Source organism: Brachionichthys hirsutus, chromosome 12, assembly GCF_040956055.1.
Source record: "Brachionichthys hirsutus isolate HB-005 chromosome 12, CSIRO-AGI_Bhir_v1, whole genome shotgun sequence".
NCBI lineage: Eukaryota > Metazoa > Chordata > Actinopteri > Lophiiformes > Brachionichthyidae > Brachionichthys > Brachionichthys hirsutus.
This window is the reverse complement of record NC_090908.1, coordinates 5,784,412-5,812,007: the sequence shown is the minus strand read 5'-3', so window position 1 is coordinate 5,812,007 and position 27,596 is coordinate 5,784,412. Positions and strand designations below refer to the sequence as shown.

At 43.0% G+C, this 27,596-nt stretch overlaps 1 protein-coding gene across 1 annotated transcript; it reads right to left on the bottom strand.

The window, feature by feature from the left end:
* Positions 1 to 503: 503 nt before the first annotated feature.
* On the bottom strand, positions 504 to 27,596 carry armc8 (armadillo repeat containing 8). Its single transcript, XM_068746750.1, has 22 exons — positions 27,552 to 27,596; positions 25,210 to 25,286; positions 22,891 to 22,962; positions 20,567 to 20,709; positions 18,802 to 18,899; positions 17,866 to 17,958; positions 17,689 to 17,769; positions 14,946 to 15,021; positions 14,771 to 14,861; positions 14,613 to 14,673; positions 14,320 to 14,520; positions 12,721 to 12,816; positions 11,982 to 12,064; positions 11,555 to 11,636; positions 11,326 to 11,412; positions 11,153 to 11,245; positions 8,558 to 8,707; positions 7,007 to 7,102; positions 5,433 to 5,528; positions 2,854 to 2,926; positions 2,310 to 2,403; positions 504 to 2,222 (listed from the first exon to the last, which is right to left on the bottom strand). Exons 1-22 carry the CDS (start codon positions 27,594 to 27,596, stop codon positions 2,189 to 2,191), a joined length of 2,022 nt encoding a protein of 673 aa, XP_068602851.1. The 3' UTR covers positions 504 to 2,188.

Below are 27,596 nucleotides of genomic sequence, written 5' to 3'. Positions count from 1 at the left end.
AAACGCACCCAACTGCAATACCCTCGCCTCCTCTTCGGCGAGGGTAATGACTGGGGCCTTAGACCTTTTTGGGTTTATTCCAGAAACGGCCACAAGAGGGCGACATGCCGCCTTCCTGTAGCACGGGGCCATCAGTGATCATCAGAAGTTTACAATGAGCATAAATATGCACGCCTCATCAACTTGTAACATGGCACACTTATAGATGACATATAGGGCTATAACTGAGGTGACGGACAAGTGGATGTGACTTACCGTGTAGAGGTTATGGGCGTGCTAAGTTTTATTTTTGCCATATCTCGGGGACGTGTCCAGCGAAGCCAAATTATGTCAGACAGATCACGTTTCCAAGTCTCTCCAACGTACCGTTCTCACAACAATTCGTTCAATGACATTAACACACAATGGAAAAAAAGAAGTGACAGTTTTCTGCACTACAAAGGAAATGAGGCGTTGACCGGAGAAAGAATCACTGCAGAAATGACAAGCAAAGCAAACTCAGTCATCCGCTTTAATCCACACTGAGGTCAAACATCATCACAACTATTCTGTACCACGGGGGAGGGAAAAAAAAGACACAACACAGACGAAATCCTTCCTCAGATCTGCATATATTTTCACTGGAAACATTCATTCCATCAGCGTTTCAGTGAAGTTTGAAATGTCAGGGAACAATACTCAAGAAATATCCTGGCAGGAGAAGAAGATAAATGGCAGAGAAGATAAACAATGTATTTGCGCCTGCTGATTATTGCACGGGCAGCTCGGTGGCGCAGTGGTAAGCGCTGTTGCTTCACAGCGAGATGGTCGCAGGTTCGTCTCCGACTTGTGACCATTCTGTGAGGAGTTTGCATGTTCTCCCTGTGTCTGTGTGGGTTCTCTCCGAGTTCTCCGGCTTCCTCCCACCACCAAAAACATGCAGCTCAGGTAGATTGGTTACACTAAATTGCCCATAGGTGTGTGTGTGGCCGGTTGTATGTCTCTGTGTTGCCCTGCGACGAACTGGCGGCTTGTCCAGGGTGTCCCCTGCCTCTCGCCCATCGACTTCCGGGATTGGCTCCAGCTTGGCCCGTGACCCGATGATGGATTAAGCGGTTGGGACAATGAGTGACTGAATGATTTTAGCACAATTAATTTCCTGTGGCCAGTTTCAAATATATCTTTATTTATTAAATCTTTGCCCCGCCCCCCATCTAAAAGAAAGGGCAGAAACCCAGGAGGGTTCACTCGGATGGAGGGACTGCAGCAACAGACACTAATGTGTTGTTAGATAGATGGGTGAGAATACATGCATCCTTTCACCCTTGGTGTTCTCTGTACTCCATGTGGGCAAGGTAGTGTAAGCACGCTGAAACTACATTTTCCAATGGGCTCATATGGATGGATATGAGTGACGCCATATGGATTTGCCAAGAATGTTTTCATTAATCAAGGCAGGAGTGACGGGCTCCAGTGCAAGCATAAACACAAAAGTGGAAAAAAAGATTCCTTATTCTCTTCTGCAGACATCCGATAGAAGATTGAATTAGACTGCAGTGAATTCACACTACTGTGCCAACTTAGAAGGTTCACACAGAATGAAGGGAAATTAAAACATATAAGGGCATATTAAAAATCCAAAAATATATTTTATGTTCAAATCTATATATATATTTATGAGGTATGTATCCACAAAATAAGAAAACGCCCAAAATTTCAAAAATAGGCAGTCTGTTTTTCACAAATGTGTACTTGCTCGAGATGTCTTAAAGGAGACATTAATGTTAATCTTACCGTAGTTACAATTTAAAAAAATACAACCAGGAAGCTTTGCTTTCAAACAGTCCTGTATTCTCTTAATCCACCTAACTGAGACCGTAACATAAGCAGGATCAATTAGTTCTGCCATCAGGCTGGACCCATTAAGAAAAAACCAAAGCACTTGTCATTGTTGAAAAAACAAAGAGGGAACTCCAAAATCATTGATTTCCCCAAAACGACCTTCTGTCCGAGGTGAATTTTGAGTGTAAAATCGTTGAGCCTGGTAGTATTGGGTGGGGAGTTTGAAGCGACATGAGGATAGCCACAGGCCCCCAAAAAAGTCTTTGTGCAACAATACAAGCCTCCAGATCGAACAAAACAGGAATCAAAGAAGTGGTTGGCCTCCCAGTTAGTCAGGTTGGCGGAGTGGGATCGCTCTCATCTGTAGTCACGCTAGGTACTGCTGCATCGCTGTCTTTGCCCTGACAGACAAAAAAAACATCCTGTTCAGCAATTTAATATCTGTCTGATGATAAAGTCATGTGCTATGATTGACTTTTCAGGCCCACCTGTCACTGAGGTTGGGATTAGAGACCTGGCTGAGTTTGTGCAGGATGTCCACAAATCCCATCTCCCGCAGCTTGTCCTGACGCTCCTGAGAACCTGATGTCATGATGACACAAGTGAGGAAATTATTAATTCATCTACCAACAATCACATTCCTATCAAAATACAAGCCCTGCAGTCAGCCAATGCAAGGCGTTTGGTATGTGGAAAATTCAAGTGTATCACCTCTAGAAGAGTATGTAGACACGTTTAAATCCAAGCTCCCAGGCAGATGGCCAGTTAGCCTTAGAGGCTACAGTGAAGAAAACTTAAATTTTTGGGTTTAAATTTTACGCCGGATGCCAGTCCTGGCACAACCTTCTGCATTTCTTCGGACTCGGGACCGGCACACGGGAGAAACTGCAAACCGCACTACCTGTACTACCCATGAGGCTGCATTTTCGTCACTATGACTGTTCATCAAAAATGACAAAACGTTCCTCGTACCCCTCTTCCACCTCTATTATTTACTTCTTGCTGCCTTTGGCTGTACACTGTGCCCCTTACCATCGTCTTCATTCCAGATCAGGTTTGAGATGCAGAAGGTGGTAGCGAGCTGCAGCTTCACATTGGAATGCCCCTGTGGGAACAGCAGCCGAACAAAATGCAAGTGAGGAACAAAAAATTTACAAGCCAAATGGTCAGAATTTAGAGCGGCAGCTACCAATTATTTAAGTACAGTAATTGATTAAATAGTCAGAGTAATCGGATAAAAATACATTAGTGTTTCAGAATATTCTTATGTGGTATAAAACAAATAAACACATGTTAATGCTTAAAATAACATTTATTTTGAACTGCACTCATTAGGATTAAGATTGAACTCTAATTTCACAAGAGCATTCAATGCAAATAAAAATAAGTAAAATACCTGACATGCCTCACATATTAATTACCGGTAGATGCATTTTTTTTCTTCCGTTCAGCAAATCTCAGATATGTTGAATAATTCTAAATTACACACATAAGTGTACTTAAAAAAATAATTAAATAATAAAACTAGTATGCATCAAACATTTTCAAACTTATAATTAAAAGCTGTCTTCGCATTTTAACATGCACTATAACGTTGTTAGTGGAATGTATGATTATTATACGTATTTCAAATTAGTTAAAATGAATAACCCTACCCCTAGCATGTAGTCATGTGTTTGAAAAAAGGGATTTAAGTTATATGAAGGTAGCATATACATTGCGTTAACCGATTATATTAATTAGGCCCGAGCGCCTATCCTAGGTGTAAGGGGCTATTGCTTTTGCAACGCAGAAGACGACAAGTTGACGAGCACTTTTCCATGCTGTTGACGGCGACCAACACACTCACAACGACCAACACACTCACGCCCACACACACCGACACTCAACAGCACACACACACACCCCGACACTAAACAACACACACGCACACATAGACACCCACAAACACGAGTTGACGAGCGCAGCTCGCCAACCGTGTTTGTAACCATCGGGCGACCAACACACTCACGCCCACACACACGACACTCAACAGCACACACATACACACCCCGACACTAAACAACACACAAATCGTGAGTCAACTCGTGTTTGTGTGTGTCTGTGTGCCCCCACAGACACGTAGCCCTCGTCGAGACCATTCCGAAAATGTATTTTGTGTAATAATCGCATACTCAGAAAAAAGGTTATATTGTCTTTGCAAAAATTCTTTATTCTTTCTTCGTTCTGCTGTTTAAACGGCAATTTGACCCCCTGAACATGCTCAAAAACTCACCAAATTTTGAACCAAGCTCAGAACCGGCGATAAATTAATTATTTTATGTGTTTCAAAATTGGGCATGAAAAAGTGGCGCGCCAGCGCCACCTACAAGAATCACAATGCATTGTGCCTATGGGGAGGGGTCCAACGCCAACTTTGTCGGACAGCCACGAAATTCGGTACAGACATGCGTCAAGTCAGGGCAAAACATTTTTTTATTATAGCCACGCCCCCAGACACACAGGAAGGCAGCCATATTGGATTGAAACTTAAAACCTCCTGATGGCAGATGGCCATATAATCCAAATAACGATTTGACTAAACTGTGAGCTACTAATGCAGCTCAAATCTAAACACTTGTGAAGCACTCAGGACAAAAGCGGCGTGCGTCGGCGGGTCAGCTCAACGGCCTGTCGGCCGGCGAGGGCCTACAACGCCGCCCGAGCGCCTATCCTAGGCGTAAGGGGCTATTGCTTTTGCAACGCAGAAGACGACAAGTTGACGAGCACAGCTCGTCAACCCTCGGCATCCAACTTTGCCACGCTGTTGAGGACGACCAACACTCACGCACACACACACACCCCGACACTAAACACACACGCGCACACACACAGGCATCCACAAACACGAGTTGACGAGCGCAGCGAGTCAACCATCGGGCAACCAACACACCCACGCCCACACACACACACACACACCCCGACACTAAACAACACACACAAACACGAGTTGACGAGCGCAGGTCGCCCTGGTGCTCTCGTGCGTTCTGTGTTTCTTTTTTAACGTTAATTGTGCATCTGCATGCTCTTACACCCGTGAAGAGCTTCTAAACTGCTGCTGATACACATCTGTGTATCCACCCCTGATGCTGCCGTTTCGTGATGTGTTCTGCACTTGTATGTTTTTTGTATTTAGTCATTACTGTTACATGTAGCACGACTTCACAGAGAAACATTCCTAGTCTGTGAACCCTCATTGACAATGGCAATAAACTACTTCTGATTCTGATACCAATGCTCACCTTGTTATCGATACCATCAATATTTAGATCGATACGCAGACCCCTACTGGACGGCTTCCTCTCCCGTGCAGAAACAACAAGCTTCACTTAAGTTCCGGGCGGAACACACCAGCAGTTTCTGGGTGATTTTAATATGCTACACTAATTAAACAAATCCTCGAGACAACATTGAAATTGAAGCTTTTTTCTAATCAAATAACGATTTGATCGATGAATCATTGCAGCCCTATCAGAATTAGATAAAAACACAACTTTGTGGGTCTTCAGTTGGTACAACCCACTGCCACAAATCAAGGGTAATCTACACAAACATTATATAAAAGACAGTACCATGTAGTATTTGATCTTCTGGAGGATATCGCCATTAGTCATGATGAGTTCCTTGGCTGTGTTGCCATCAGCAATGTTTGCTAGGATGCACAGCGTCTGACAAACAAGAAAAGAGTTTGACTGTACATCAGTGTCAATGTTTTGGTTTTTCTGACAGGGTTCGACATTAACGGCTGGCATGTCACTATCCTTATGCAGACCAACTTTGATCAAATTATTCATCAAATTTGTAGGGATGCACCGATTGATCGGCGCAGATTTCCTTAATGTTGCGCGAACGGCCGATTTCTTCATATGAAACCGATCTTATCTACCTCCGCAAAGGTCTGAAATTTAGCCACTCGCGTCTCCTGCTCTGCCATGAAATTATTGAAAGGTCTGCCTACTTGCCCGAGCTGTACTGTAGTGAAAGCACCTGTTTAGCTTGGCTGAGAATTCACCTGTCTGGTGAAAAAGCAGAAATGACCTGTGCCATGTTAATTGTTGTTATTACCCGTTTATTAACTATAAGAATTTTTGACATTTAGGAGCGTTTGCCCTGTAAGCTTTTGCAAGTTATTTTTAGATTGACAAATTTTCTTGCACTACAAGAAAGAAAACCTAAAACTAAGGTCACCTTATTGGTGGATTAGGTTGTTTTGTTAGTTTGTCCTGTAGGCAGTTCTTTTATTAACGACATCGAATTTTGTCATTTCCTTTTATTTGCAAAATCCAAATACTGCTGTGCACGTTATTTTTGGTGAGAGGCTCAAAACATGTCTGCAGTGTAACCTGTTTGTTTTCAATAAAATAAGAGTGGAACATTTAAGGTGTATGCTGTCAGTTAATGAAAAAATCTGTATTGGCCAAAATCGGTATGGGCAGGGTAGGACTTTTTAAAAATCGGTGATCGGCCAAAAAATTGCAACAAATACCCCTAGTATTTTGACAAAATACGTTAATCGGACGTGAGTTTTGTTGCTTACATGAGCGCTGCCATCTTGTGAACGAAAATACATCTTCTGCGCAGGCCTTCTGCAGATGCTAAGCGCATTTATGTCGTACTGCTGCTCCAAGGCATCTCGACGTTGTGTTTATCTTTTGGACACGAAATCAAAACTAAATACAGGAGAACTTTCTTTAACTTGTCAGAACAACGTAAATTATTCGATTTTGGCGTAACGGAAAGAAGGAAAGAAGAAAGAAAGAAACAGGGGGTGTTCAATGGCAACTGAAGACAGGGAGAAAAAAGAAAAGACTAAATATTCGTATGAATCACACAGGAAAAGAACATTTGTCTCATCTTGGTCAGAAAATATCCAGGCCTTTTTGAATCCTGACAATCATTAGTCCATAGTCTGTCTATACATTACGGGGGGAAAAAACATTTGTGGGCAACCATCAAATAGTTTCAGGCAGGCAGTTTTCATCTAAAAAAGCTAACGTCGAACCCTGTTCTGGTTCAGTAAAAAAAAAGTGTCATTCGGTGTTCCATTTTCCAGTCCCATTTTACCACAGAAACAGAGTGACCCAGCAGCCAGCCTGTCACCTCACGGTCCGCCTGCTGTGTAAAGGGAAGCAGAGAGGATGCTCACCTGTTCTTTGACTTCAATGCTGTGCTCTGCTTCTAGAATGAGGGTTACTGCCTGCATGATCTGCTTCCCATGGGAACTCATGATCTGGTCAATGTCCTGACAACATGAGGATTGAGAGTAAAGAGCAGACTATCAGTATGCATCGTCTAGATCAGTGGTCCCCAACCACCGTGCCCATGAGGCATTTGTTACCGGGCTTCACAGAAAGAACAACTAATGTATACAATTTCCGATGTATCGAATATTAGCGTCTAAAAGGTGTTTTACTCCAACGTAACAATCACCTGTGAATTTTCATGCGTGAAACGTTACTAAAAACAGCTGTAAACTAGCAAAGATTAAATTAAAAAACAAACATCTTTGGAGAGCTTCTTTGCTAATGGGAAAGTTCAACTGAGGAGGAAGAAAATAAGACCAAGAACCGTGGATTAAAAGACAAGAATGTGGAATTTATGAAACAAAAAAACGTGAACATGAAGGACAGATGCAATTTTTGAGAGCACAACTTGGTGAGTAGATATTGGTGTAATAATTGTTTATTGTTTAATTGTTATTGCAAGTGCATTATATAAACTTTATTGGTAAGATTATATTTTTATTTAATTACTCCCCGCCCCCCTGGTCCGCGAAAAAATTGGCCGCCATGAAACCGGTCCGTGGCAGGAAAAAGGTTGGGGACCGCTGGTCTAGAATACTGGAAAACCAACACATCTATTAGAATATACAGAGCAGGTAAGAAAGAAGAGAAAACCACGCTATGAAGAAACCTGCAAACAGACTACATATACTTCAGAGTGTTCCTGAGCTTCTGGATTTGAATTGATTTGAGATTTGATAAGAAGCCATAAACCTTTGAGTGAGTACCATACAGGTTCCATTAAATAAATAAAATGCACTTTTACAGCTACAACTACTACAGGGACTCTCCGTGTTGGGGGTCTGGCGTGGGGACCTAGGAGCTTGCTTGAGGGTGAGCTGCTTTAATGTGTTTGTGTAAGTTTGTTGCGTTACCACAGTGGCGGATCACTTTATTGCACACATTACATTTGACAGTGTCCTTTTCCGCTGTAGCAAAAAAAATTCTGGCGCTGCCATTGCGTCCTGCTTCTCTGAGGAAATACGAGTAAATTGCTGGATGACAGAAGAAAAACTGCAGTATCGATCTCATCAAGCTTGTATCGATGATATCGGATCGCGTGATACAAGCGCGGACTTCGACTTCCGGAAGGCGCCTTCTACGGTCGCCCTGGTGCTCTCGTGCGTTCTGTGTTTCTATCAGCAATCAGCATTTTTCCCTTTACTTATAATGGAGGCTTTTTATATATACGTTTGAGATACACACCCACAGAAACAATGACCTATCCATCCATTTTTTTGGAGAGGAGATGACCTTAATCGTCCTGTCTACAGCCGCTTTATCCACCTTGCACAAATATTTCTTAGTTCAATACACTATCACTTTTTATTCAAACACATTGCCCAAAAAACAAAGAGAAAAGCAGTGCTCATATGTCACTACTGGATAATAATCACACTGTGTGTGCTTCTCACCGGCCGTGTCGATAGGAGATTTCGCAGCAAACCGAGTGTCTTCATCAGCACATTGGTGTCAGGGTCTGACAGCAGGCGGAACAACTGTTCTGTACCCAAACAGCAAACAATCTCCCCTTTCACTCTCTGTTCCGCCTGGAATGCCATGTTCTTAACACACACAAATTATAAGGCACTGTCGGTTACTGAGAAAATGTGGAACAGATTAATAGATGTGCTTTATCACATTTAAACTTACTACTTTAAAACCTTAAAGAGGGAAAATAAGGAGTTAAGATTTTATTACACCCAAACATTTACTGTCTGAAACGAAGTCCGATTTTACATCTAACATACAAAAAACAACAGAAGAGGAACCAATCTGAAATCAAAACAAAATAAAGGCCCTAACGACAAAAGAAAGATAACTGAACTGCAATGCTTCACATATAACTGCTACAATTACAGGAATAAATTGTCCAAACGTCATGGCGTCAGTTTCAACGATTATTGTAATTTGCGATCATTAGTGAGTACTGGTTTTAATAGTCACTGGCCAAAAGATTCCTGTGCATGTACTTATTGCCAACTCAGACCTCACGTGGCCTACTAGTTACCGTTGTGACAGTGTCTGCACTATGGCTAGTAACTGCTAGTTTAATACTAGTACCGGTAAGAAGCTAATTAATGTTTAATCATGTACATTTACGCAGTCATGCAGCATGTGAAATAATGTACCGGTACTCTCACTAAGGCAGCCTCTTGCAGAGACAGCGACAGTTATGGATGATCATTGTACTGATAATACTAGAATTAGGGATGGGCACCAATGTCCCCATCTGCTCTGCCATGAGGACACTGACAGGCCCGCCTACTTGCCCGAGCATATATCTCCACCCCCTGCTCAAGCATTGAAAGACAGTGCCTATTTAGCTTCTGGAGAAGATGAGAAAAGTTGCCAGTTTGGTGAAAAAGCAGAAATACTTTTGTTCATCAAAAAAACCCCGGCACTAATGAACAGGTGACTGCAATAAGGGTGATCAAAGACACTGTCACAACGAGCATTCATGATTAAATGTTTCTTTTCTCTGGACATCCTGGATAGAATGTGGAAAGGAAGCAAGGTTAGAAGCTTAGGAGCAGATTCAAGTTATTTTATAATGGAGCAAATGGAAAGAGGAACGGAGTAGGGGTTATCTTGAAGAAAGAGTTTTTGCAGAATGTTATAGAAGTGAATCAAGTGTCAGAGTGGTGAGTTTGAACCTGGAAATTGAGGGGGTCATGTTGAATATTGTTAGTGGGTACGCTCCACAGGTAGGATGTGAGTTAGAGGGGAAGAAGTAGTTCTGGACTGACTTAGATAAAGTGGTTCAGAGCATCCCGAGCCATGAGATAGTAGTGATTTTGGAGCAGATCTCAATGGACATGTTGGTGAAGGAAATAGAGAGGAAGAAGTAATGGGCAAGTTTGGTATTCAGGATTGGAACTGAGAAGGACAGACGGTGGTGGACTTTGTCAAAAGGATGAAAATGGCAATAGTCAACACTTATTTTCAGAAATGAGGAAAACATCTGCAGTGAGAGCAGGGAGCAGGTAGAGGAGAATTTAGAGAAGTGGTGGAGATGAAGATGCCGAGTCTCTCCTTGGGAGTGACCAGGATGGATAGGATTAGAAATGAGGCAATAAGACAGTGAAGGTTAGACATTTTGGAGATAAGGTGAGAGACCAGACTTCGATGGAACTGCAAGGGAACAGGGCTAGAGGTCGACCCAGGAGAAGATACATGGACGTAGTAAGGGAGGACATGAGTGGTTGGTGCTGGGGAGGACGATGCAAAGGACAGGCTAAAGTTGAGAAGGTGGCAACCCCTCAGGGGACAAGCCAAAAGTACAGTAGGAGTAGTAGTAGGATCCTGGATAGACGCACTACGCGACTGCTCTGCTGTACGATATTTAGTTAAACTCTACAAGTTTAACTTCTATTACAATATTGTAGCATGTTGGAGGAAGAACGGGGTTGAAGTTTCCCAGCATGCATTGGGGCACCAAGTTAAAACACTTAACCCCTTTTTGTTGCACATTGACTGAAGTCACTATAGCGAATAATGACACTCCCTACAAAAGAGAGCAGTTATAAAGATTTGTAAGCCTTTAAATAAAAGCATTTCCTGATTCAGAATTCATCTCTATCTGTCTGCACTGTAAAAGTCCCGGCCTGCCTCAATATTAAATTATTATGTTTTCTCTTTTCCCCTCAGGGATCAATTGCCCATGACACACCCCTCAGTTTGTTTACACCACCACCATGGCTCAATGCTGAAACCTGTGTCACAGGCTATGATGCAAAACTTCGTTGACAGAATTGTTGAAATTTTATATTTATTATACAATTGTTTACAGCATTGGAAAATGTTAAGAATGCTTGTCATGTTTGATCTCCTACAGAAACCATATTAAAACAAAAATATATTCCTCCCCACCACTTTTTGCATTTTCATAATTTTTTTAAATAGCTCCAGGGAGCCATTCGGGGGCACTAAAGAGCCATGGGTTGCCGACCCCTGGTTTAGATTATCATAAAAGGCATACATGTCAAGTGAAAGAGTCCTCTTCTTACCATCAGGGCCCATATTCCATTGACTCTCAGTGCAGGGCTGTCACTCTGAGTTAAACTGCATAGTAATTCAATCACCCCCGACTCCAGGATGGGCTGCACATAACGGAAACAAAAGCTCTCAGGATGTCATGCTGTGTGTGTGTGTGTGTGTGTGTGTGTGTGTGCGTGAGTACCTCTTTGCTGGGTGAGAACTCCAGCAGGAGATTGCAGAGTGTTGATGAGGCCATGACCAGGACTTCATCTGGAGCATTCTGCAACAGCTATATGCAACAACAATAACGCTACGTTACTCTTTGTTTCTCTTCACAACCACAGACCTGAAGCTGCAACAACCAAACACAAGTTCTTCCAGTACACAGATGGACAGAAGTGTGCTTTGATGTGACCCACAACACCAATGACCTTCATGAGAGGTTTCCAGACTGCGTGGTCATGGAAACTGGTCCTCAGCTGCTGCACCGACCGTGAAAGACTGTGAAGACACCTGGACAAATCCAAGTTAGACATCAAGTAAGTACAGTCAGAATAAGTTGTTTGTAGTTCTTTGAAGTGATATAGGTAAGGTTCTTGGAATTCAGTGCTGGTACTAAATAACACAATGTTTTAGTGCTTTACTCCTTATAAAGTTATTTTAGCTTTAAAAAGAAAGAAACTTAATCAACAATGATCAATGGTCAATACCATTCAAGTCCAGAACCAACCCTGTGCATTATATCTGGGAGATATTCAATCCATTCCATTATTTGCCTTCATCATCATTTAGACAGAATAAGGCAGCATTTTAATGATTTTTTTCTTCATGCAGATGATCAAGAAAGAGAAGCCTTACCTTACAGCTGCCAAACGCACTTTAATGCTGGATTCCGATAGGCCACTGACTATCCTGTCCATCATGTTCTCTGTCTCTGTGATCTTCAGAACAGGAGGATGATTAGATGGTGGTTAGAATGGAAACATCCATCCATCCATCCATCCATCTTCTTCCGCCTATCCGGGGCCGGGTCGCGGGGGCAGCAGCCCAAGCAGGGAAGCCCAGACTTCCCTCTCCCCGGCCACTTCCTCTAGCTCTTCCGGGGGGATCCCGAGGCGTTCCCAGGCCAGCCGAGAGACATAGTCTCTCCAGCGTGCCCTAAACACCTCACCAGGGAGGCGTTCAGGAGGCATCCTGAATAGATGCCCGAGCCACCTCATCTGGCTCCTCTCAACGCGGAGGAGCAGCGGTTCTACTCCGAGCTCCTCCCGGATGACTGAGCTTCTCACCCTATCTCTAAGGGAGAACCCGGCCACCCTACGGAGGAAGCTCATTTCAGCCGCTTGTACCCGCGATCTCGTTCTTTCGGTCACTACCCAAAGCTCGTGACTATAGGTGAGGGTAGGAATGAAGATCGACCGGTAAATCGGGAGCTTCGCCTTTCGGCTCAGCTCTCTCTTCAGCATGACAGATCTGTGCAGAGTCCGCATTACTGCAGATGCTGCACCGATCCGTCTGTCAATCTCCCTCACTCGTGAACAAGACCCCGAAGAAAACATGAGCCAGCAATTATGAATGCAAAAAAAAGAATGGGAACCTTTTTACGAATTTCCTCATCATTAGAGCCTAGCGAGGCGTAAAGTTTGAAAGCAGCTTGTCTCAACTCGTGTGCGTGCTTCAGATCATGGTCCAGCTGCAATGCAGAGGGGACAAAAAGTGAACTGGTGTGTGATTTCATGAGATGCAGCCAAGTTGTAGTGTGGTTGCTGTGAGCGGGACACATGACTCTTCACCTACCTGTACCAGCGGAGAGCAGTGCATGAAGCCGACTTAACTGGAAACATCCCCATCACCAATGTATAACTGAAAGTCGTGTGCACATTTTACTACAGACTACTCTGTTAATGACGATCAGTAACTGTCCCAGCACAGTACTAACTACTCTACTGTAGTACGCCAGACATGAAGAAATATCAGATTTCCAGGGATGTCCCAATCAGGTTGGCACTGTCGTTTCTGTTGGAGTAGAGAGGGCTCACTCTGTACCACAGTAACTCCAGATCTGATAAGTAATGAAAATAACTACCCATATACCGTATTTTGCAGACCATAAAGTGCACCTGGCTATAACGCGCAACATCAATGAACGGATCTATTTTCACACATAAGGCGCATTAAGCAAAACAAAACAGTCAGATAAGTCAAACTTTATTCAACTTATTCACAAACTCACCCGGCGTCGCCTCCCTGTCTTGTTGAATGTGTGTTCGCTTCATGTCATCCAATGCTCCCACGCAGCTCTCAAATTAACATTGAACGGTTGGAGTTGGAGTTCTTTGGTTAATCCACCCGGGATGATGGCAAGCGGCAAATTAGTTTGCTTCACTTGGGTTTTGACAGTATCGGCAAGATGGCATGGAGTCGCAGAAGATTACTTGGTCATCTTCTTGCTTCCTCCACTTCCGTACCGTTGATTCATTAATGTTGAATTCTCTCGCAGCTGTTCTACTGCGTGACTGATAGCCTTGAGTTTGAAATCCACTTTGTAATCATGTCTCTTAATAGATGCCATTTTGGGGTCCTTCTATACACACCATAATATTTTGTTAAAGCACAGTACAGGTACATATCACTCCGCGGGGCTCCTGACTACGGTAGCCGTAATACTCCGACAATCCATCAAGTGGTGCGGCTTCGTAGCTTACCAAAGTCGTACTAAAACATTTTTACCGACTTTTGAGCGCTGTGTACCTCATAAAATCAGTTCAAGGTCAGTAAGCAAAACCAGAATTAATACATAACGTGGCTATAAGGAGCACAGGCGATTTTTGAGAAAATGTAAGGATTTTAAGTGCGGCTTATGGTCTGAAAAATACTATATATCCGAGTCCTGATCAGGAGGTAACGTCCTATTCCGATAGAGTCCGCAAGCTCGTTATTGGGCCCGATTTCCGATCACGAGATCGGATCATCCCTAATAAGTCCATTCACATCACAGCAATGGGTAATCTCATGTGTTTGCTGCACACGTCTGACAGCAGCTGCATGTTTGTTGGATCTTCCATGGAATTCCAGCGCCTTATGGCAAACTATTCCAACTTTAGTGTGTGCCATAGGTTTCAAATTCATTATTCCTGTTTGGTTCTAACTTGACTGATCTCACATGAAAAGGTTCCCATCAAGCTCACTGACCCACCCTCTTGATGTCAGTGATGGCAGACACTGAACTGGGGTATTTGAAGTAGTCGGCTAGCATGGCCACCAGGTGGTCAGTGGTGCTGGCAATCCTCTGCAGCTCTACATCAGGCTCCATCAAGTAGGCCAGCGTCTCAGCACCCTCCACTCTCTCTTCAAGCAAATGTTCTTTACTGCACATCCGCACAAGGCACGGCAGGGTCTAGATGAGAAATAGAAGCCAGTAGGAAATTATAAACAGTTGACTAAAGCATAATCACAACAATGACAAAGACAGCTGAAGAAATGTCTGACCTTTAAGACTATGCAGCCATCGTCTGTTCTAATGGCACCTGCTCGACACATGTACGTTAGACTAGGACACAATAAGGGGAGGTCAAAATCAAAGAATATTAAGTATAAAGTATAAAAACAGGTTATCAACTCAGTCAATATGATTCCATGTGACTTACCATTTGGCTGCCGTTAACTGCATTTCGATGGGCTGATCCCTTTGCATCATTCTGACAAATACCTGAGAAAGCAGCTCACTGTTCACCAACACTGGCAAGAAAAAAATAATAATTTACATACATATGGGGAAAAGAAAGGGGAAGAGAAAGCAAAGGAGAGGAGAGAATTCCTCACCATTCACCAATTCCATTGAGACTTGAGTGTTCTCATAGGCCAGGACAGAGAAACACTTTAACGCCTGCATCTGGACCTGGAGAAGTGATTGAGGAAGAGAAATATCAGCAGAGCTTGTTTTTGAACGGTTGTATCATTTAACTGGTTATACACTCTTTCCTCTTCCTGGGCACCGCATCACCCAGGACCTTAAGTGGAAGCCGACCATCAGCTCCCTCATCAAGAAGGCTCAGCAGGGGATGTTTTTCCTGCGGCAACTGAGGAAACTCAAGCTGCCGACCCCGATGCTGGTTCTACACATCCATCATTGAGTCCGCCTCACCGCCTCCATCACTGGAGCCACCACCAGGGACAACGCATTGTACGTGGCAATTGGTTGTAAGCTGACATCTCTCCTGGACCTGTATGTCTTCAGGACTCGAAGGCATGCAGGTCGGATCACAGCCGACCCTTCTCACCCTGGGCACGGACTGTTTGACCCTCTCCCCTCAGGCAGGAGGCTACTGTCCAGCCGGACCAGAACCTCCCGTCACAAGAACAGCTTCTTCCTCTCTCTATAAGACTCTTGAACACTTAACAATTCAATATCGGATTCATGAAAAATTTATAATTCTGTATCGGACTCATGAACAATTAATAATTCTGTATCGGACTCATGAACAATTAATAACCGGTAACTTGTACTGTTCTATTTGCACTGCGTGATTGTGCTAGTTTTACTGCTGCTGATACACATCTATGGATCCACGCCAGATGCTGCTGTTCTTTTGGTGCTTTATGTATTCTTCTTTTCTTTTTTAACTTCGTCTATTTTAGGGCATACCCTACAAGCATAGCACTGTCGCTCGCATTTTATTATTGCCATTGTTGCGGCTTCCTTCCCTGTTTTAACAGCCGAGAGGTGTGTTGGGTCCTGCGTATTTATCCGATGCGCTAAAATGTTTATACAGAGGCGAAATCCAAGATGCGTTCACGGGTACATTCATTTGAACCCCCTGGCTCCGTGTCCCAGGTGAGTGCGCACCTTTCAAACCTCATACACACCCACAGGTACACCCACTCCCAACATTCACGTTCACCACACGGGGCAGCAGACACACACATGCAAACAGTGCTCAACATACCCGTCTTCTACAGCAGTGTTTCCCAACCGGTGTGCCGTGAGAAATTTTCCAATATTACCCCAAAAAAAATTATTTTTTATTTTTATTTTTTCTAATATCACCTAATTAACATTGTCGGGTGTCCGTGCTGTAATAAAGCGTGTGTGCCACCCGTAGATCGCGCTTCAGACTTTGAAGTGAACGACAGGAGCTGGTTCCCGTCATTGTGAGCCAAAAAAAAAGTCTGTTAAAGTCTAACGTGATTGGTCGAGAGGTGTGTGTGGGCGTGTGCGCGTCCACAACGAGCAGGGGGAGGGGGGGGGGGTGTTTACGCACATGCAGCACAGCAAGCGGACGAAACGAAAGGGAGGCAGGGAGAGAGAGAACTTTAGACCAGAGACAAACGACGCGCTAGAAAGGGTAAGGGAAAAAACGAGTGATAGAAAACGTAGTAAAATCTGGACACATTTTAACGCGGTTGACACAAAGGCAAAATAAAATAAAGTAAGATCGTATCTTGAGGAGCCGCTTATCCAAAGAAGTGCGGCCCCACTGAGCTGGTGGGAGTCCAGGTGTTCAGTCTACCCACGTCTCACACACGCAATGGCACGGAGACTGTCCCCTCAGAGAGAATCTCCAAAACAGGACAGACGATAACAGAAGGATCAACCCCTCCAAGCTGAGCCACTTGGTTTTCTTTGATGCCAATCTTCAGTAAAACAGTAGAACTGTTACCTGAAGCTGCTTTATCTTTTGCACTTTTTAATTTATGTTTTCTTGATGTGTTGTTAGAGATTTACATGCAGAGATTTGACCTTGAGATGTGTTTGGTTTGGTTTTGTATTTTATATTACATAATATGTTTTTTGTAGCTAGCAGTGCAAAGAGGATTTAAATAAAGACATTTAATAAACATTTTATATATTGCATGTTTTTACATTAGTAGCTAATTTTACACAATGCACATGATTTGGTATTAAATTAATTTTGTCAACAAAAAATCTGAGGAGCCACTTGGGAGCCAAAAGAACCGGCTCTCTTAAAAAGAGCCGGAATTCCCATCACTACACTGAACTGAAACAAGATGGTGGTTTAAAGCTAAACTTTGCTGATCTTCCTTTGGACAGTTTCTGGTTATCTGTTGCCAATGAGTTCCCCATTCTAGCCAACAAAGCTATTTTGACATTGCTCCCGTTTTCAACCACATATCTGTGTGAGCTGAGCTTCTCGAGCTCGACGGTGATAAAAACTACAAACAGAGAGACTGAGAGCTGATGAGAAAGAGCTTTGTGTGTGTCTTTCTGCCATTACTGCAGGATATCCATTTTGTGTTCATCAAAACAGCCCCAGGTTTCCCACTAAGTATAAATACATCAAAAAACTATATTATTAACTCTATACATTATAATAAAGCTCATCTAATATAATGTGTACTGTGTTAGAATGTCATTTTGTGTCATTTTGGTTCGTGGTGTGCCACACAATTTTGTAAATGTAAAAAGTGTGCCGCGGCTCAAAAAAGGTTGGGAAACACTGCTCAACAGTCATTACCTTGTGATACATGTTGCACGATTGCACCGAAAAACTTTCCTAGTCTGTGAACCCTCATTGGCAATGGCAATAAACTGACAACTACGTACCTTATAATAGGGTGAGATAAACAGGGGGGCGATGTTCTGGATGGCACCATGGTTGAAAAGAACCATCTGGTGCTCTGGGGTCTGAAGACATGCACAACCAAACAACATTGAATCATCTTCTGGTTACAAGTGTGAAGACATCAATGGGCTTGTGTGTAAACGAATACCAACAAATACCTTACAACAGTGAGAGAAGATCTGTGTGATGTACTCCTGTGTTTTCTGTGAGCGGCTCAATAAAGACATTAGATGGGGGATCACAGTGGGGTCCTGGAAACACAAAAACACAATAACATACAGCCTGTTAATATTGTCAACTGAAGCCATGGTTAAAATTATACACTATTTAAATTAACTGATAGTGTTGCATCATATTGATTTACATTAACTATCGTTTACGCTTATTATGCAATAGGTTTTCTTTATTTTACTTCAGTAATTTCTTGTTTAAAACCTTTCTACAGCGTTGCTGCATTAGTGCTACACTCGTCATCCGGGGCTGCTTCACACAACTAATCGGTTTGGCTTTGACGTCAACCCATACATCCTCTCTGGGCTTCCTCACTTGACCAAAACATCACCAAGAGAAAATACTGCTCAAACCATGACTTTATTTTTACTATACGTATCTGGTTGAAAAATGATCTTGTCTTTAATTTGTCTTAAAATCATTTATCTTAAATTTGTGCACACCTTGTGAAAAACATGTGATGCTAAGAAGGCAGATTGAGTATACTTCACTGAACAACAAACGGGGCCAACATGAGATCAAAAACTCCATATATGGAACTTTAAATGTTAGTCCTCTGCACAGAGTTCCTCATAGAATGGCCAAAAACTAAACATTTCTCATTCTTATGTAATAGCATTTTCACACAGAAGAACATATGAATACTACACTGATATATTCTTAAATCTGATGTACTTGTAAGATATATCTTATTGTATATGCCACAATAATGTAAATGTCAAGTAAATGTAAAACTTTTAAATTTACTTTGACAAAATAAAGGACTAATGTCCTGAATATTGAGATTGGTGAGTGTCCTTGCTAATCAGATAACCACACTGGTACTGGTATATCACAAGGCAAACATGTACAAGACCACCTACAGTATATAGCAGCTGCACAGGGGTGACTGGACTTATGAAGACAGTACGGAGACATCGAAGACAAGCTTCAATGAAGATCAGGTCTGCACAGAGTAAACCTGTGAGCACATAGGATAAAGGTTCAATTCAATTCAATTCATTTTTATTTCGATAGCGCCAGACCCTAACAGAAAATTGTCTCAAGGCACTTTACAGGTGTAGCAGGGAAAGACAGAACCCATCTTGACTCACAAGAGCAAGCTCTTTGAATTTATTTGAAAGGATAAAACCCCTTGAGATGAAACCATCTCGTTTTCAAGAGGGTCCTCAATCAAAACAAAACATAAACAGAGGCAAGGAAAAACTTCCTTTTCAAAGGCAGAAACCTTGAACAGAACCCATGGCCATGTACACATGTAGCCGGGTATCTCCAAAAACCAAGATATTTTTTTACGGTTTGGTCTGTCATCCACACAAAACCGTATATTTATGTGACTAAAAACTAAGGTTTTTGTAAACTCTGGCCAAAGTAAAGATTTTTGAAAACTCCGGTTACGCATCTGTGTGGGGACGCCTGTAAACAGAGTTTTAGGTTTCGAAATGTCACTCCACGACGTAAACTGTGTACGACCCGTGTTTATGTTCAGAAACAGCTCGGATGCCTTCAAAACATATGGCCTATTGCTTACATGTTGACTTTATATTCCAAAACTACGTTTAGGAGCAATTCTGCCTACTTGTCGGTCCATACGAACGAGCCTGACGTCATTCATGTTTTGCTAGCGGCATGCAATTATAATTTTTTTAAATGGAGGTGGAAAGACTAGAAAGAAGCTACGTGTGTACATGGCCTAAGACTCATAGTGGGCAGTCATCTGTCTTAACCAGTTGGGTTGAGTAAGGAGAGACAGCAGTAGAAAGACAGAGACAATGACAGAGAGGCAGAGGCAGAAACAAAGACAGGAGGAGAGTAAAAACAAAGAGAGTGAGTGAGTGATAGAGCGACAGAGAGAACAGGAGCACACAAAAAACAAAAACAGTGGAACCTCGGTTCTCGAACATAATTCGTTCAGTAATACTGTTCAAAAATCTACTTGTTCAAAAACTGGAACTATATTTCCCATAAGAAATAATGGAACCTAGATTAATCAGTTCCTAAGGGGGAAGAGTTATTCCTTTGAAAGGGAGCCCCCTCCATAAAATGACTGGGTAACTGCCGTTCTGTTTTTCTTCTTCTTTTCTTTAGCACAGTTTTCTTAAGAAAAGTCAAGATCATTGATTTCTCCACTATGCAGCAAGATCCCATTTTCATATTTGCCCATAATTTCCTTCTTCAATTTGACAGTTCTCGCTGCTTTCCTTTGCCAGGCGTCTTACTGCTGCCTTTGTTCAGATCCATGAATCCATAAATCCGAAAAACCACGCACACAAAGCGAAAAAGGTGCACAGTCTTTCTGCTACGGCAGATCTACTCAAACTGAACCTACTCGGGTAGACTCCGCCTCCGATCGCGTGTCTTTGGTTCGCCTCGGCTCCCCTCGTGTGTTCGAATTCTGAAAATCTGTTCAACTTCCGAGCCATTTTTAACTTCACTGTATTTACACTATATCAAGTGATGTACAACATATAGGCTGATAAGCAAATCACTCACTAATGAGGTGCTGTATAAAACTATAAATGCTAATGCTGGCGATAGGGATATCCGAGGTTCTGTTGGTCTGAGTCTCAAAAGAAATCACCAAATATTGTCCTTTGCAGTAAGGCGTGACGGAGCGAGTGACCAGACCTTGAAGAAGGGCAGGGATGATGTGACAGTCCACCAGGGACTTGACGTTGTTCTCTGTGCCCATGGCTAGGCTGCCAAGCACCACAGAACACTCTGTCCTCAACTCCAGACTGGATGAGCTCTGCTGAAGCAGGTACAGTAACCTGGAACCAGTAAACACACACTAACACAGGTTGACATTAGAGCAGGGGTGTCAAACTCATTTTCTCAGAGGACCACATTAGCCAGACGTAAATCTTAACACAGTGAAAATATAACTAAATGTAATGTAATTTAATGTAAAATAAACTATGACTAACTTATGAAAGTGCGAAAATACGACCACATCCTCCGTTCTCTTCACTGGCTCCACATTTCCTCCAGGACTGAATATAAGATTGCCCTCACACATCCGTGCATCTATGGAAATGCCCCCTCCCCCCAACCTCAAAGAACTTCTCTCCCAAGACCTGCTACCAGAAGCCTCTGTTCCTCGAATTTTAATCTTCTTGCTGCCCCCCAAACCAGGCTCCCCACCATGGGCGACCAGGCCTTCTGCCATGCAGCGCCTACCCTGTGGAATTCCCTCCCCGAACAATTGAGAGCACCTCAGTCAATTCATGCTTTAAAAACTGGACTTAAAACCTTCCTTTTTAGGAAGGGGGGGCAGGTTGATCCACATATTTTGACTGACTCCCACTTGATTCTAAAAACAAAAAATACAAAAAATTAAATAAATTTAATTAAATAACATCAATAAATAATAATAAATTACAATAGATCAGCAACATTAACTCAGGAGCACAAAATATAAAACACTCTAACCTACATATGTGTATTAGAGGATCTTAAGAAGCTGGTGAGGAAGGCAGAAGGTGAGGCAAACTCTTAAACCTAAAGGCTTTAAATGCATTTTTATTCCTTTGGTATTTTGTCATTTTTGATTCCATGTCTGCCTATTGAATCAAAATCTCACCATCTTCCACCAATGAATGTGCTTGAACAATTGTTAGAAGCCAGAAATTGAATGCAGGAAGAAAGACTTAGGGTGCGTTCACACTGCGCCGTTTGCTCCCTTTTAAACTAACCAGAGTTCCTTTCCTCGGATAATCCGCTCCATCTGGGCCAGTGGGAACGACTCTGGAGAGGATCAAAAAAGTCCGCCTGAAAAGGAGGGTCTCGGTCCCTTTCGGCGGAGCAAAGGGCGAAGCAACTGTACGTAGTGACGCTCTACGCGGTGCGTCTCCGGAAGGGGAAGTACAGCAAGCACTCCAAGCTGCTCCAAAAAAAATAAAAGTGGCGAAATATGTACCACTGTGTGTAGATTTCATTAACTAAATATGCGTTATAATACTCTAATATTTTGTTTAGAATCAGCTACTTATCACCGGTAACTGACGCAACTTCTCCCCGCAGGGCCACGTCGCTTTAACACAGTCCAGCGCGGAGCGGAGAATCAGCTGTTCAGCAGCGCAATAGTTTTTACCCTCGCCGAAAAGGAGGCGAGGGTATTGCAATTGGGTCCATTTGTTTGTCTGTCCAAGCGCATAACTCAAAAACTAGTAGCCCAATCAACTTGAAATGTTTACACAAGCAAGGTTCTGTCCGTGGCTCGGTCCTCCCCGAGAATGGCATTGATCCGGATCTGGATCCAGATTCTAGAATTATTTTTACATCTGGAATTGTGCCTGTGCTGTAAACTGCCACTTTAAGAGGGACACGAACGGCATGATGGGAAAAAGAGGGAGGGACACGAATGGCATGATGGGAAAAAGAGTCCAGAAGGTGTCTTGTAGTACATTCCGGAGCAGCAAGCTAGAGCAGGTTTGGCCCCTCTGATCCGGATCCCTCTGATCGGTTTACTGTCTCACAAGATCGACTAGTCTATTGGAGGCGAGGGTCTGCAATCTCTGATTGTCTTTCTAGTTCATTCTGTTGTTCTGAACTGATCCAGAGACTTCACGGATCCCCAGCGACTTCGTCTTTGTTAAAAACGACAAGCATTGTTTAACATTTATGATTTAGGCCAGAACTAAATGAGATTCCCTCCGTGAATGAAAAGCAGCCGTAACTGAGCACTCGAAAAAAAAACATGGGAGAGGGCGGGACTTCCCCTTCTACTTTGTCCAATCGACGAGCGCCCTTTTCAGCCACGACATTGCTCCGAAAGTTCGTTCCGTGAAGAAATCACAGTGGGAACGCAGACCTTTCAACAAATTATAAATACAGGAATTTGCTTCCAAAGGAACCGAGTCCTCTTGGCGCAGTGGGAACGCACCACCCTAACTGGGGGAGAAAAGATCCGATGAATGACACAAAGCAGAAAGACAAGTACATCAACCTACCTGGGCACAGCTCCAAGGACGATCAGATTGGCCTTCTGCTTGTTGTTTCCAATAACAGCGTTCTTCATGTCACTGAAGTCAGGCAAAAACACAAGTCAAAGCCCCTTAAGACATCTATAGAGTTGTCAAATGTACATCTCAATCACTTAGAAACATTGGAGAGTTAATAATCTGGAACATTTACATCAAGTATTCACAAATTTGAATGCAATTAATTTCATGAAAACAGATAAATTTAAAAGCTATTATCGTGACGAATTCCAATTTGGAAACATAATGGCAATTAAGAAGAGCACTAGAATAGAATAGAAAGCCTTTACTGTCTTGGCATAGTGGCTATGCAAAGAGATTAGGAGGCTAAAAGCTGACAAATACTAGACAAATACACTTTTTCCACAAGTTAACGCAGTTCTTAGGCACTTATATGAAATATCTGTGCCAGTTTTTGGCCGAAATAGCAAACAGATGCTGCAGGACAGTGTCATTTCTGTCTCAAACAGGTCCGTCAGAAACGTTCTAAACCTGGAAGCAAAAGTATGTTCATAGCGAGCATGCGCTACCACTGTAACCGTGAGGGATGTTTTTAGCACACAATAATTTTTTTGGGAAATTTTCGCCGGAACTTTACCACAAAAAATAAACTACCGTATTTTCACAACCATAAGACGCACGTAAAAGTCTTAAATTATCTTCAAAATGTGCCGAACGCCCTATCGTCCGCGCGCCCTATGTCTTGTTGTAAGGCGGACTCAGTCAGGCGCCTCGCGGAGTGATGCGTACCGATGCTGTCCTTCAACATAGTATTATAGTCAGGTGCCTCGCGGAGTGATACTTACCGATGCTGCGCTTCACCATGGTATTATGGCGTGCTGACGAAGCGGAGTTCCAACCCGAGGCTGTCGGTCCCGCAGCAGAACACGGGAATAGAGCAGCGTCGAGAGGATCCAGCATTAATGAATCAATGGAGGAAGCAAGAAGACCTGCAGCAACTCATCTCCTGCGATCTGCGACTCCGTGTGCGCCGATCTCACCGATACGGTCTGAACCGAAGTGAAGCTAGCTAACGAGCTAACTAGCAAACTACCCTATCATCATCATCCCCGGTGGATTAAACAAAGAACTCCAACCACGCAACGTTAAACTGCGAGCGGTGTGGGAGCGCTGGACGACAGACGGAGACCACAGTTTCACTAAGAGTGGAAGGCAGCGCAGCGCCACAGAATGTGAATGGATTGTAGATGCTTGGGCTAACGTGTCTGCTAGCATTGTTGTTCGAGGCGCCGCACGGCCCGGAAAGTGACTGACAATGAAGAAAGGGAACCCGGCATGTTTGACGGAGATCTAGCGCTGCTGTTCAATACAGAAACAGAGGATGAGGACTTTGACGGGTTTGATTAATGACGATTAAAAATAACTGTGTACCAAACTCTGTTTTGCTTCTGCTTTATTTTGCGCATCTATTATGCCGGCGCCTTTTGAGCCAGCACACCCTTTGTATGTTTAAAATACCAAAAAATCAGCTGTTAATGAGACAGCGCCGAATCAGCAGGTGCGTCATATGGTCGTGAAAATACGGTACATCCCCATTGCTCTTCTTCTTCGACTCGTGCAGGAGCCAGGGAGAGCATTTATGTGCGGAGTGTACGCACACACGGCATGACGACACGGTGCAGGGTCGAGTCGCGGGGGCAGCAGCCTAGGAGGAGCGGAGATCTCCGCACTCTGAGGGAGCCATTCGCACTCTCTCCGGAGTCTCACAGTGTCACCCTATGGAGGAAGCCGCTTTTACGCGCTGCCCTGTTCTTTCGGTCACTACACAAAGCTCATGACCACAGGTGAGGGTAGGAACAGAGATCGACCAGTAAACCCTCGTCACCCCGACGGATTGGCGCTGCATCGGCAGTATCTCCCGCTCCATGAAGTCTTGTTCAAAGTGTTTACCACACAATAAAACATTTTTGCCAATTTTCGCCGGAACATTACCACCAAAAAGAAACTTAATGCGGGGAAAATGCCATGAAGCACGGACGGGCTGAACGCAGACACGGGGCAGCATGGGGAGTCCACGTCACCTGCTGCTCTCAACGTGAGCAGCGGTAAATGGAGAGCTTCGCCTTTCGGCTCAGCTTCCTTGTCACCATGATGGTGAAGAGAGTGCAGACACAGGGACACACGCACGCATATGCACGCACATCGTGTGCACATTTGCTCCATTTCGCTCCAAAAATGTGCAAACAGGGCCATCTGACAGTGTTTATCAAAAAAGAAATAATATTTTAAAAACAACAACAAAAGCATGTTAAGTTTTGCTGGACTTACATGACTCCTTGCAACACTTTGTGAGGGTCAGGGTCAAACAGTCGGTCAACATAATGGCGACTCGTGGCAGTCACTTCCTGGATGACGACATGCAATTAAAACAAATGTCAGGTAATTAAACATCATCATATACTTATGCATTTGTAACTGAGATATGCATTAGCAATCAATAATTAAGACTATCTAGCTCATCACAAACTCAGAAAGAAACAGACATACATTTGATAACAGATTTTTGCTTTTTAAGACAGATTTAACACAAGCTCTCTCTGGCAATATGACAAAAACAAATTAACTGAGCGATCTGAATACCTGTCTAGGTACAAAAGAAAATCTTGATTTTCCCATTTACTTATAATTGAGAATTTAAAAAATATATATACCAGTACCTTGTAAAATATGCATTAAAATCACTCGCCAAAAATCACAGTAATAAAGGGGTTCAATATGCACTATCATGCAAAATGTCTTCTGAGGTTTTAACATTAAAACCCTATTTATGGATTCAAAAATCAGTTAAAAATAAACATACACTTCGATTTGCATTTACTTTTCATGGTTGGTGTATAAAGATACCAGGAACCATTTAGAACCCTTTGACCATGTGGATACAGGAATGTTTAAAAATACTTGCATTTGATATATCATTACCGTCGCCAAGGAAATTATAATGTCAAGGTGAATTAAATTGCTAAAGGTATGTTTTATGGTGCTCTTCTAGTTTAACAGAAAATAAGGCTTCTAAAATGATTTACAACGCTAGAGTAATAGCAAACTGACAGAGGGATCTTTTAAAACTGTTCCAAATGAATTCTAACTACGAGACAGCAAAGTACATTCTATTAATGACAGACCAAACCTTTCCACGTGACCTCAGAGGAGCAACCCTAACCCGGCTCACATGAAGCTGACATTACAAACTATTAGCAAGGTGTTTAAGCATATTCACAAAAACATTTCTTAAACATTTAGTGTCATATAACACAAACAACAGTGCTGCTGTAGAGGAAAGTTGGTCTAATCAAACATAAGCTACCATACACTGCCGAGGGGCCTTTTAGCAAGGCACCATCCCCCCCACCCGCTCATTAGTAGTAGGGTGTAAATAAAATTGTGTGTGTGTACTGATGTGATATAAATGACAATAAAGAGTTCTTCTAAATTCAGCAGTGGATTTCGCGGGCGACGGTGGCGCAGGTGGTTGAGCGGGTCATCCTATGATCGCCGTTGGCGGTTCGATTCCATGTGTACACTGTTGTTGTGTCCTTGGGCAAGACACTTCACCTACATTGCCTGCGTGAATGTAGTGAGCGAGTGAATGTCAGTGGTGGTCAGGAGGGCCGATGGCACAAATTGCAGCCTCACTTCTGTCAGTCTACTCCAGGCAGCTGTGGCTACTTAGCTTACCACCAAGTGGCTTTGAGCTGCTCATAGAAAAGCGCTACACAAGTCCAATGCATTATTATTATTATTATTATTAGAAGTGCTTATCAAACTGGTATCCCTTCGCATTAAATGGTACCCAAGAAGTAGCTATCAGTTTTATAAATGCTAATGACACCTGTTGCAAGTACTAGTACACTCGTTTTTACGAACGTTACCAATTTAAAGTTAACATTACCAGAGTTACACAACGGGGTGGCCATCGTCATTTGCTACATATTAACGTCATACTAACTCATGGCTCGATTTCCTGATTAATATCACTGGTTATTTTAGCAATTGAAAAACCCTTAATAGTTGTGCAACCGTTTAGTTGTATTGGCTTCCCAAGCTTAACCGTATGTTTATATTCAGCCAACACAACTTAGACCCCGTTTACCTCGCTGCAAAGCGATAAGTTTGCTAATGCAATTAGCAACAAATGACATCAACTGGTTAAAATAAAAAGAACCACTGTAGTTTATTTTAAATTGTGCCATAGTTTAGACATGTTTGGACCTTTCAATGGACAGAATTGACAGGACTCTCTCTTTAGCTAGCCGCTAACTCATGCCGACTGACACCGACAGCTAGCGCGTTCGTTTGATTTGGTTTCCGCAACGCACCGACTGGGAGAACGGATACATTAATCGCGTGCATACCTTCACATGTTCAGTGCGTTCCCGCCCATCCGGGCAAAGTCAGAGAAATAATTTTCATCGTGAGCGACGTAGGCGCGTCGCTACCGGGCTACATGTTGCAAATCTTTAATCTTAGCTTGCAGGCTAACAGAAGAGAAACCCTTCTTAGTTCGATTTCTCAGATCTTATTAACTTAACTGTTGAAATTATCCTAACCACCAATTTCTGAAGCGCACATATGGTAAATTTGCTACTTAAAACTATAACATTGACACTCACAGACAACACACTGATGCGGAGAGGGGCCTCCAACAAACACGCCAT